Genomic DNA, 12,594 nt, shown 5'->3' on the forward strand with positions numbered 1-12,594 from the left:
ATTTTTTCTCTATGCTCATTTTATTTATAAAATTTCACATATGAGAGAAATCATATGGTATTTGTCTTTTTCTGACTGATTTATTTTGCTTAGCATTATATGCTCTAGCTCCATCTATGTCCTTACAAACAGCAGTATTTCATTGTTTTTTTTAAGGCTATATATACAGCATGTGTGTGTGTCTAATGGAATGTGTACCACATATACTGAATGAATATACATCTTCTTTATCCATTCATCAGTTGATGGACACTAATGGACACTTGGGCTGTTTCCATAGAATGGTTATTATAGATAATGCTGCTAACATAGATCTGTCTTAATGAATATTGTGGCATTTGGAAAAAGCTAGACACAGAAATTTTATACTTTATGATTTCAGTTACATGAAACTCAGAAAGTGGAAGAATCAATCCAAGGTATAAGAAACCAAAACAGTGGTAAGGAAGATTAACTGGAAAAGGACACCAGTAAACTTTCTTGGTGGTAGAAATAGTCTATACTTTGACTATGGTACAATGGATACATGAGTATACCAATTTATCAAAGCTCATTAAATTCTGCATTTAAGATCAATGCATTTCTTTGTATGTGAATTTTAGCTAAAAATACATAAATGTTAAGGTGATTTTCTATCACATGTCCTGAAGTTTGAAGGTAAGCAGTACATACTATTTTCTTTCTCTTCTTTCTCTTCTTCCCAGAGCCCTCTCTCCCCTTAGCATCCTTAACATGGACTTCCACTATTAAGATTGCCTAATAATCATTTGATGGCCCCTAGAACATCAACATTTACATTTCCTTCACAGTCAGGAATACAGAGAAAATGGGAGGTTCAAAATTGGTGACTACTAGTGTATCAGCACAATTTTCCTGGACATTTCATCCAAAAACTATGACTTATATGTAATTTGATATTATCTTCAAGAGAGCCAAGCAAATATAATTTTTGAAAAGGTGAACACAATGCTACTCCCAAGATAATAGTTCTTTTATTTAGTAAGAAGAGATAAATAGGTATTAGAAAGTTAATACTAAACTCTATTGGTTCTCCACCATTGAAGTTTCCAAGTTTTCACACACAAGCATTTTCACATATATATATATATATATATATATATATATATGAGTGTATGTGTGTGTTATATGTGTGTGTATGTATGTATGTATGTGTATACATACATATATACACATTTAGGTAAAATGTGTATAATATAAATTTTATATACATAAAATTTGGAAACCTCAATGATATATGTATATGTGTACACACACACACACACACATATATATGAAAATGCTTGTGCGTGAAAATTTGGAAACTTCAATGGTTTGTGTATGTATGTATATTAGTGTGTGTGTGTGTGTGTGTGTGTATATTGCAATTTCTCCATCTCTAAGAATGATGACCCAAAGCCTCATCTAGCTATTGCTTTCATCTTTGAGAAACAGTCCAGAATTTCTGAGTGATATAAAAACGACTTCACTATGTCATTGTTGATCCTCATTTGTTAGTAACCAAGAAGTTTACAATTTTTATGTTCCAAATACATCCAATATAAAACGGTTGAGAAAAAACAATATAAACATTGTAATAGCTTCATTTGTAAAACAGAAGAGTGAAAATCCCTCAACTGTTACTAGTTCATAACAAGTAACATCCTTTGAGGGAAAAAATGGCAGACATTTCCTTGTTTCATACGTTTATTGTGATTAACATTTATGCAGAACCAACCAATTGTTGAAGGGTACTGTGAACAGAATAGATTATGACCAGGGGTATTGTGAATTTAACTAAGCTTCTAACTGCATTTTCTGTCTTCTTCTCTAGTAACATTTATTTTGGGGGGGGGGGTTCTCTCTCTCTCTCTCTCTCATTTCTTCTTTTCTTTTTCAGGCTTTGGCATTCCCTTTTTTTCACTAGGGCCCATAAAATCATTTCCTTTGCATGTGTAGATATGATGATTCTTACCATTCTGTCTCCATGATACCTGTCTCTGCCCCTTGGTGGTGATAATTGAAAAGAAAAAGGTATTGAGGGGCACCTGGGTGGCTCAGTGGGTTCAAGCCTCTGCCTTCGCCTCAGGTCATGATCTCAGTGTCCTGGGATCGAGCCCCGCATCAGGCTCTCTGCTTAGCAGGGAGACTGCTTTCGCCCCTCTCTCTGCCTGCCTCTCTGCCTACTTGTGATTTCTGTCTGTCAAATAAATAAATAAAATCTTAAAAGAAAAAAAAGAAAAAGAAAAAGGTATTGAACTTATTTTCCTTTCAATTCCAAAGAAATTCTCTGCTTTGCATTTTGTTAACCCATATATTAATTTCATTCTTCCAATTAACTAGTTTTTGGATAGACCTTTTAAAGCAATGGCACTATCTTAAGGTGGTATCTTTCCTATTGTTCAAGATAGTATGTATCAGCTTAAGTTTCTTTTAGATTCAGGTCCAAATTAATCAATATTTACTTGGGTTTGCTTCACTGTTTTTGATATAGACTCTTGTTCTGTGATTTTTCTTGTCAATTATTTACTTTTACTATACTTAATATTTTGGGTTAGATTTTTTTAAAAAGGAGGGAAAAAACAATATTATTGCGTCTATTTGAAATAGAGGACATGAAAGGATTCTTAGCACTACTTTAACTTTTGGATGGACAGGCTTTCTACCTTGACAGCAGGTCACTCTGTGATCTGAGGCACGTCCAGAGATTTCTGACAGGTTAAAAATGCCCCAATTGTGCCATGCTTGTGGTAGCAGCAGCATGTCAAGTAGGCCAAAGGAAAACTATTCAGAAATATATTCAGTTAAATATTTTAAAGAACCTTATTTCTTCAAGAAGTCCTGAGTAAAACAAATCCCAGTGGGAGTCTCTTGGCTTACCCATTAAGGCTATTAACAAATATAGATTCCAGGACAGAATTGCCTTATGGCTACAATAAGAGTGACTGTGGAAACACAGATTCCCATTGACATCTGGTTGACCTAATTCTCCTAGTTTATAAAAGGGGATACTGAAAAAAATTTCCAAGAGCTGAATATCTCTTCATACACCTCATAACTATTTCTCTGAACTTCATCATGTTAATGATTTTTAATTGATTAAAATTATATATTGAAGATTTTATTACAGATACTTATTTAATTTTTTCACAAAATTGTGCTCTTCCTTATGTTAAATGATTCCTTTTAATTAATTTATTAATCTACCTCCAAAAATATGGATCTTTTTTATTTTCTCAGAAGCAAGTATTTCACATATTTCTTTTTTTTAATTGGATTTAGATCTTATGAATTTCACATTTGTATTTCTAGGCTAAACAAAATTTTAATACATAGTTATAAAAGATCTGATTGAAGAAATGTTGAACAGTGAGAAGTATGTGAGCAGGAGAGCCGTAGTCAGAACCATCTTTCCCTGAGGAAGAAACCAACTGTCCAGTCACAGTGGGTCCAGGCATGAAACAAATTTCTCTCTCATTTTATAGAAGTGTGAGGGATATAGCTTAAAGATTCTCTTGACAGGGTCAAGTATAAAGGTGTTATTATCCCAGGGGGCTCTAAATATTGAGATGGTACAAATCTTACCTGATCAAGGAACTGAGACACGAGATACTGTATTGCAGATTTGTGAAAAGACCTGCAGTTTATTGTTCAAGGAGACATTCCAGGCAGACCTGAGATCACCTTATTCCATATTTTAGAGTCTTTACCCACACATGGGTCAATATTTTGTGTAACTTAGAATGTTTTCAACTGCAGATGTTAGAAATCCATATAAAACTACCTGAAACTTCCAAATAGAATGGGCCAGATAACAGAAGAAATGTAGCAGTTTCAAGAATTATTATAACTTCGAGGACCCTCAAAAGAAAGAACCAAGAATTCAAGATAACATCAGCTGACATCAAAACTGAGGAAGGGTAATTTCCAAAGTGAAGGGAAATGTGAATCTTTCCATAAGACATGGCCAGATACCGAAGAGGTAGACTTCACATCCCCATCGCTGTTATTGAATTCTCACCAAAAAGTATCTCAACATCCATTATGTTAAATCCTAAATAGTAAAACATATTTAAGTATATCACATCTTTTCTGGCTTCTTAAGAAATTATAATAAACTTATAATAAATTATAATATTAATATATAATATTATAATAAAATTATAATATACTTGATAAGAGCATGTACAGACATTGATGGTAATTGAAATGAATAACTGTTTCCCTGGGGGTGCCTGGGTGGCTCAGTGGGTTAAAGCCTCTGCCTTAGGCTCAGGTCATGATCCCAGGGTCCTGGGATCGAGCCCCGCATCGGGCTCTCTGCTCAGCAGGGAGCCTGCTTTCTTCTCTCTCTCTGCCTGCCTCTCTGCCTACTTGTGCTGTCTGTCAAATAAATAAATAAAATCTTTAAAAAAATAATAAAAAATTTTAAAAAAATAATAAAATAAAATAAAAATAGCTGTTTCCCTGACTGAAGATTTCTTTTAGAAGATATGAGAAACATTGCTTTCAGGAGCTGAAAATTGGTAAAATGTTAGAATAAAATTATTTTTACTATGTTTATGAGCTACCCAACATGAAACAAGTTTCCTTAGCACGTGTGTAGTAGGATCACTGAAAGCATAATGGTAGACATGTTGCCAGCAAATCTACAGCCAATCCTCAGAGCAGATCATCGGCAGTTAATGTCAGTTACTAAGTTGATTGTGAATGAGTTTATGGTGACAAAAAACGTTTTAGGGCCACAAGATAAGGTTCTGTTGGGAAAGGGATCAATCAAGGTTAAAAGTTTCATGAAGTGAAAAGGCTATGGAAATGAAGTAATCTGGGAATAAAAATCAGGCCTAAAATAAATTATTTCTATATATATTCTAGTACCTTATGCAGACATTTTATTTTTCTGTGGGCAGATTAAGATTAAAGATTAAGAAATTTCCGGGATTCATTCTTATTTGACTATGTGTAGGTTTGTAATTGTGGGCAAACTACTTCTGTCTTTATATTGTGGGGCTCTCCTTTAACATCCCAAACTGCTCACCTTGAGAATTTAGGGGAAAAGCAAACTGTAACTTAGAGGGAGACATCCTCTTTAATTTCCCTTCCTCCAATCTATGATATAGAAGGATACCCTTGGAAGACACAATCTACCCTGAACCCTGAGCATACTCCGTATTTTTCATTACTACACAGGGTGTGATGACTTTTTTTTTTTTTTTTTTTTTGTAACAGCTCAAAGGCCTCACGTTTATTACCAAACCAACCCACTGGTGCAGAGCTATAGTAACAGAAAAATCTTTCGTTGATAAATGATATCTATTGGCCAGGCAGAAAGGTGTTTACAGGGTGATGGAATAGAACACATGATCCTCAAGTAGCTTAATTAAATACGTGGTGTCAATTAGGTGTGTCATTGCGTGATGTGAGACGCCTTAGAGACCCAGCTTGGTTCTCCTCCAGTGCCTCCTCTTGGAGTTGTACCTGATTTTATTACCAGTTTTCATCCGAATCCACTGGGGAATGGGACAATTCTGCTTTTGTTTCTTGGCCAGGAATCGCTTGATCCTGAAAGTGTTGTGAGAAGACATGGTCAATTAATAGCGCGCAGTGCACAGCAGGATGGCCCGAAAAAGAGAAACCATGACTTTTGATCTGGACTTAAGGGCAGCTGGAGGGGTTAGGCAACAAGAGCAGGCTTGCTTTCACTCACAGTGAAACTAATGAATTCCCCAGTCCAGGGTTCCTCTCCAGAAACACTGCCCACTGTGTGAGCTGGATCCAAGATGGGTCTCTGTGTTGCACGTGAGGGATGAAGAAGCAGCATGAGCATCAAGCTGACATTCCAGCTACAGCTTCTCACTTGAGTAATAAAGTGTGTCTGACTCTGGAATTTTGTGTCTTCGTGATACTATGTGTGTCAGGCTAGTTTGTTAGCTTACACCTAGGGTAAAATTTCACTTTTTCACACCCTTCATAATTGACAGACACATTTTGTGGTGCTGAGGGGTATGTGTGTGTGTATGCGTGTAATCTTTTCTCATGAATATATATTCTCAGAACAATTTCTGAAGAGCACATAGCATAACTGGAAAAGAAAAATGATAAGACAAAATGAGGACAGTAAGATAAAATGATGTGTTTATAAAAGAAAAAAAGAAGCATTTGGAAAGAAGTTAGCATTTGAAAAAATCTAGAGGTACTGTCTGTGAGTTTGCTGCCTGGCTCCAGTGGGGGCAAACTGTTAACTACAAATCAATATGGTTTTTAGCTCCATATATTGAAAGACAGATCACAGCCCTGTGATGACCCCATTGCAGGCTATTGTTGACCAACGCAAATCACTCTGATGTCAAGTGGTGAGAAGAGTGATGAGCCGTCCTTAATCAGCACCAAGTACAAGTAAAAATATAGATAAAACATGCAATCAATGCTTCATATCTATAATGAAATAAAATCATCTTTTTCAAATTGATTTATTTTAGAGGTAGGAACTTAGCACTTTAAAATGATTGCTAGAGGGAAAAAGTAAACATACTCTATAAATCCATTTAATATCCTTAATATAAGCTATGTATAAGTTGATAAATTTAACCTGTGATCATGAAAGGAATAAACATGGTTAGATTAGTTCAAGAAATGTATCACAGGAAAAGATAAATAATACTATGGTAATATATCTTATGAAATTAGAAAACAGACAAAAATTTTCAAATTATCATGAGTAGCATAAAAACATTGATTATATTGCTAAATAAGGGCAGAATGAAACTGTCATAAGTCAATGATCTCACTCTGATAAGCAAGAGATGCTGGATAAATTATTAAAACCATAGGTATCAAAAAATCTTAGAAGGATCAAGGACTAATGGGAATAAAGTTCTACAGAAGGAAGTAATCTTATCAATGAGCTGAAAATCTAGAGCTATATCTGGAGCCATTTACCAACTGAGTGAAAGTTGGAGTCTGAGAATTTAGGCTTCTCTAATGACAAGGATGCTACTAGAGGACATAGAGGTGACATGAATGAGTAGGATATTAACTTAATGATATTATTAATTGTACAAAACAAAAAGGAATATAAGCAGAAAAATGCCAGTTCTAGAGATAGAATAAGATATTACTAAGCAAACTGGTTAAAATAAGAAATTATTATACAAATATGATATATTTTTAACTGAAAGATGAGAACTATATCAAAACATCTGGAAAATGGCAAAAATGATTAGAGAGTAAATTTATGAAAGCAAGTATTTGAAAAGACATTACAACATTAAATAAATCAATGACCTAAATTTCCAGTTTTAGAAACTGGAAAAAAAAAACAAATCAAACATAAATATTAAGTGGATATAAGGAAATAATAATTATTAAAAACAGAAATCAATTGCATATAAATAAATTTTAAACAGAAAAATTAAAAAGTGAAAAACTGACCCTATGAAACAACTGATATAATTAATAGACCCCTAGCAAACTGCTTATGAAAAAATATAGAAAATATATGACTACAAATATGAATACAAAGAATGTCATCACATTAAAAAGGCAGTAAGAGCCTATAATAATGATTTTTGCAACAATCAATATGGCAAACTGAGTGACATAGGCAGTTTTCAAAAACAAACACAACCTACTAAACATACAGTAAAAGTAAAAAATCTTACACAATCCAATCTCAATTAAAGAAATCGATTTCTGGGGTGCCTTCGGTGGCTCAGTGGGTTAAGCAACTAACTCTTGATTTTGGCTCAGGTCATGATCTCAGGGTCCTAGCATGGAGTCCAACTTTGGGCTCTGTGCTCAGCAGGGAGTCTGCTTGAGGACTTCTCTCCCTCTCCCTCTGCCCCTCCACCTGCTCATTCTCTCTTTCTCTAAAATAAATAAGTAAAAATCTTTTTTAAAAGTACAGAAATCAATTTTAATATTAAACGACTTCTTGCAAATGGACTATACTCCCAGATTATTTAACTTGTCAATTGTTCCCATAATCCATAGAGAGATATCTTCAATCTTACACTAACTCTTACGAAGACTAGATACAGAGAGAACATTTCCTAAATCCATGAGATCACTATAATCTTGATTCCAAAACATGACAAGAATATTTTAAATAAAAGTATATTACAAACAGTATTTTCATGAATATTTAGCAAATTGACTCTATTAGTACATAAAAGAGAAAAACATTAAAGAGGTTTTCTGAAGGAGGGTTTACTTTAACAGTTTAAATCAATTCATATAACTCACCAAAATTACAGAAAACATTTCTGCAAAAGATTTCAGAGAAAAGTTTGGAAAAAGTCAGTGAAATTAATAGAAAAGAACAAATAATAACAAGTGTTGGCAAGGATGTGGAGAAAAAGAAATTCTCATCCATTGTTGGTGGGAATGTGAATTGGTATAGCCACTGTAGAAAACAGTACTGAGATTCTTTAATAAATTAAAAATAGAAATATCATATAATATAGTAATTCCACTACTGAGTATTTACCAAAGAAAATAAAAACCTAATTCAAAAAGATATACTCACTCTTAAGTTTATTGCAGCATTGTTTACAATAGCCAAGATATAGAAGGAGCCCAAGTATCCACTGATGGTCAAATGGATAAAGGAGATGTGGGTACATATATAATGGAATATTACTCATCCATAAAGAAGGATTTCTCTCCATTTGCAACAAATAAATGAGTGTATAAGTATGATGATAAGTGAAATAATTTAGACAGAAAGACAGATACCATATGACCTTACTTATATGTGGAATCTAAAAGTCAAAGCAAATGAACAAACACACAAAAACAGACTCACTCATAAATAGAGAAAAACCCTGTGGTTGCCAGAGGGGAGGGAGGGGACGTAAGTGAAATAGATAAAGGGCATTAAGAGACACAAACTTCCACTTGTAAAATAACATGGAGATAAAAAAATATAGCATAGGGAATATAGTCAACAATCTTATAATAATATTGTATGGTGACTACACTTACGGTGAGCACTGAGTAATGTATAAACTTGTCAAAACAATGTGTTGTACACCCAAAACTAATATGACCTTTTATGTTAATTATATTGCAATAATAATTTAAAAATCTTAGTGAAATAAGAGTTGAAAGAAATGTAAATTGCTAATAAGTATATTAAAATATTGAGGTAATAAATTTGGTAAAATATCAATGATGAAATATTAGATATTAGAAATGATGCAAGGGAGAATATTGTCACTACATCTATACATAATTTTACTGATGATCTTAAGGTAAGAAAAAGAATTAAAAAACAATGATATGGATGTATAAAAAAAACTCTATTTTCAGGTGATATAAATGCATATGTAGAAATTCAGGAAGAATTTATAATCTATTAGTAAATTTAATGAAAACCTGAATTCAGTGTCAGTATATAAGAATAGATTGTATTTCAATATTGCAGAAAAAATGAATTTTAGAAATACCATGAAGAACTTGTAGGTGGTCAGTCGGTTATGTGTCTGTGTTTGGCTCAGGTCATGATCCCAGGGTTCTGGATTTGAGCGTTGTGTTGGGCTCCCCGCTCAGAGGGGAGCCTACTTCTCTCTCTCAGTGTCAAATAAATAAATAAAATCTTTAAAAAATAAAAATAAGTAAAATAAAAAATATCATCTGATATACTAGAGATACTTGGAGAGGGATATTCTATGACCATAGCTTGGAAGACTCGATCTCATAGGTGTTAGTTCTTCCCAAATGATCATAGTATCAAAATAAACTCAATCAGTCCCTGTGGGAGTGTGTAGGGGCTTGTGTGGTGTGTGTGGCATTGTAGGAAGTATGTGTGTGGCAGGGTGGTTATTCTAAAATACAGGAAAATGCAAAAGGTGAAAAGGAACACAATTTTGAAACCCTATGTTCTCATAGCAGCCTCCATACAAAAGTTTATCTACCTTTACTCATAGTTGTCTAAACCTGGATTAACCACAATGTCTTTTACTATGTGAATGGATAAGCAAAGTATGGTAAATCCAAACCGTCAACTATTATTCAGTGATGAAAAAGAATAAGCAATCCTGCCATGAAAAAAAGCTTAGCATTCACATTCCTAAATGAGAGGACCCAGTTTGGGAAAAACAAAAAACAAAAAACTACTTTTGTGTATTTCCAGTTATGTGATGTAGTGGTGTGATTCCAGTTGTATGGCAAGGTGGTAAATAAAAGACTGTAGAGACTATGAAAAGATTATGATTGTTAGGGGTTGGGGGGCAGGGATGGCTACCTGAAAATACCAGCGGATTTTCAGGGCAGTCATTATTCTATATGATACTATACCGATAAATACAAGATAGTATGCATTTCTCAAACCCATAGAACAGTAGAGCACAAATTATTAACTTTAATGTAGGCAAGGTTTAAAACTTGGGGGATCTCTGAAAAGAATGCTGTGACAAGAGAATGTGACTCAGCAAACCATATGAAACCACCACACTGAAAGAGATGGAGGAAAGGGTTGACCTAAATGTCTTTGGAAATGAACGTAAGACTCAAGGCAAAATAAAATTGCACATTTACACTGTGCTCCAGCTGACGAAATGTTTCCCGCAGAAGTATTTGTGAATGATTCTGATACTACTATGAATGTATATACAAGAACAGAAAATGAAGTAAATTGGTGGCAGGTTTCTAACCTGTAGGAGGAAGCTACAATGATCTGTGAAGTAATATATAGGAGTTGGAGACCCCAAAATGACATCAGGTTTATGTCAATATAGACACAATTAGATGTAGAAGCATTTTATATATGTGTTTTGCATGGGTTAGTATGCGCATACGTATTTTGTGCTTTATCTGTTGAGAGAGCCTCAGGTCAATGACACATAGAGGCAATATGCATGCCTCACACCCAGATCTCAGTTTCTAATACTATTTGCCAATAAAAAGAACCACGGATCATTGGAGAAATGGTTGATTTTAGGATGGAGTCAAGAAATATGCAAGTTGAGTCCAGGGCATATTAGTACAATAAATATTTGTAAGCCCATAATGTAAATATGTGATTGAATAAATTAAAAAATGATTAAATAAGTGATTGAGTAAATTGGCACATGGGAAAGAAAAGACAATGTCCTTATGGAGAATAATCACAGATAAAACATGTCAACACTCTGTCTTCAGGAAGAGTGCAAAACTGCACATAACAACTCCCTTCCAAAGTGTCCAGTGAAGAAAGAGGATAAAGACAAACTGAGGGTTTTGGGGGCGGGGTGGGGTGGGTGAACCTGTTGGTGGCTATTGTGGAGGGCACGTATTGCATGGAGCACTGGGTGTGGTGCATAAGCAATGAATTTTGGAACCTTGAAAAATAATATAATAAAAGTAAATTAAATAAAAAATCATTTTGCTGCCAGAGGAACCTGGCACACATTTGTAAATCATGCTAATAACTGCTCTGGAAACAATTTCATGAAAATGGGACTGATCCCCCGTGATCTTAAACCTGTCAACCCACAACTCCAGGGTTATTGCAAGAGGAACATTAGACAAATTCCCACAGTGGGCATCCTGGTAAATACCTGACCAATCCTCCCCAAAACTCTCAGGGACATAAAAATAACGAGAAGTTTGAGAATCTACCACAGACGAAAGAGATCTAGAAAGATATAACAACGAGAGGTGATATTCTGGATAGAATCCTAGAATATAAAAAGGACAGTAGGTAAAGCTAAGGTTATGTGAATGAACTCTGGACTTCAGTTAATAATGACATGTTGATATCGGTTTATTAAATCATAACAGATGTACTATGCTTACATAAAACATTATACTAGTGGAATCTGGGAGTAGCGCAAACTTTGTCACAAAATAGTTTATTAAAAAGGAAAAAAATACTCCTTGACATCTTTTATCTTTTTTATCTATTTTACTTTATATTAACATAACTGTGCTTGGCTTCTAGGAACCTGAAAAATTCCATTAGCAAGTTGACTGAGCCAATAAGTACTCTAAGTACATGATTTTCCCTCTTGATGATCTGATACGCATCAGGGGAAACCGTCCTAACCACGTTGGTTTCTTCCTTGGCAGGTTATCGGCATAAGCTTTCAGGGAGGGAGCAAAGTTAAGAATTCTTGTCACTGCAGATTGACTGTTTTAAGGGGAATTTTGAATTTTAATTTTATTTGTAATATCGAACAAATTATTTTTTAAAAATATGTATCATGTATGAATGTTAATTATAATAATTTATATAATCTCTGTGAGGTATGTTAATTGTATGTATTATCTTTTTTTTGTGGGAATATCATGACGAGTGTCACAAGACAGCTAAAATAGTCAAGGTTATCCATCTATCTATTATGTATCTATGTCTATCTCCATCTACATACCTCTCTATTCCTTCCCTGTGTATTTGTTTTATCTTTCTATCAACTTATGTATATGTGTCAATACTTGATGATCATCTAATGTAACATTTAAAACATCAACAAAATAATTAATTGAAAATAAGTAAACCCACATTGGTAGGTTGTTATGTTAAGCAAATAATAATATATTAAACAAAGTAAATAAAACAGAGGCCTTAGGGCCCCTGTGGCTCAGTGATGAATGTCCAAGTCTTGATTTCTGCTG

General features: G+C 34.1%; 1 protein-coding gene across 1 annotated transcript; it reads right to left on the reverse strand.

The window, feature by feature from the left end:
- Window positions 1-5,281: 5,281 nt before the first annotated feature.
- LOC132015142 (large ribosomal subunit protein eL39-like) lies at window positions 5,282-5,612 on the reverse strand. The gene has a single exon (XM_059395782.1). The coding sequence runs from the start codon at window positions 5,580-5,582 to the stop codon at window positions 5,427-5,429; it is 156 nt and encodes a 51-aa protein (XP_059251765.1). The 5' UTR covers window positions 5,583-5,612; the 3' UTR covers window positions 5,282-5,426.
- Between the last annotated feature and the right edge of the window lie 6,982 nt (window positions 5,613-12,594).

This window comes from Mustela nigripes, chromosome 4 (genome assembly GCF_022355385.1).
Source record: "Mustela nigripes isolate SB6536 chromosome 4, MUSNIG.SB6536, whole genome shotgun sequence".
In the NCBI taxonomy this organism is placed as follows: domain Eukaryota; kingdom Metazoa; phylum Chordata; class Mammalia; order Carnivora; family Mustelidae; genus Mustela; species Mustela nigripes.

Coding starts and splice junctions, on each gene's coding strand:
- LOC132015142 (XM_059395782.1), bottom strand. CDS start 5,582: ATGTCTTCTCACAACACTTTCAGGATCAAGCGATTCCTGGCCAAGAAA.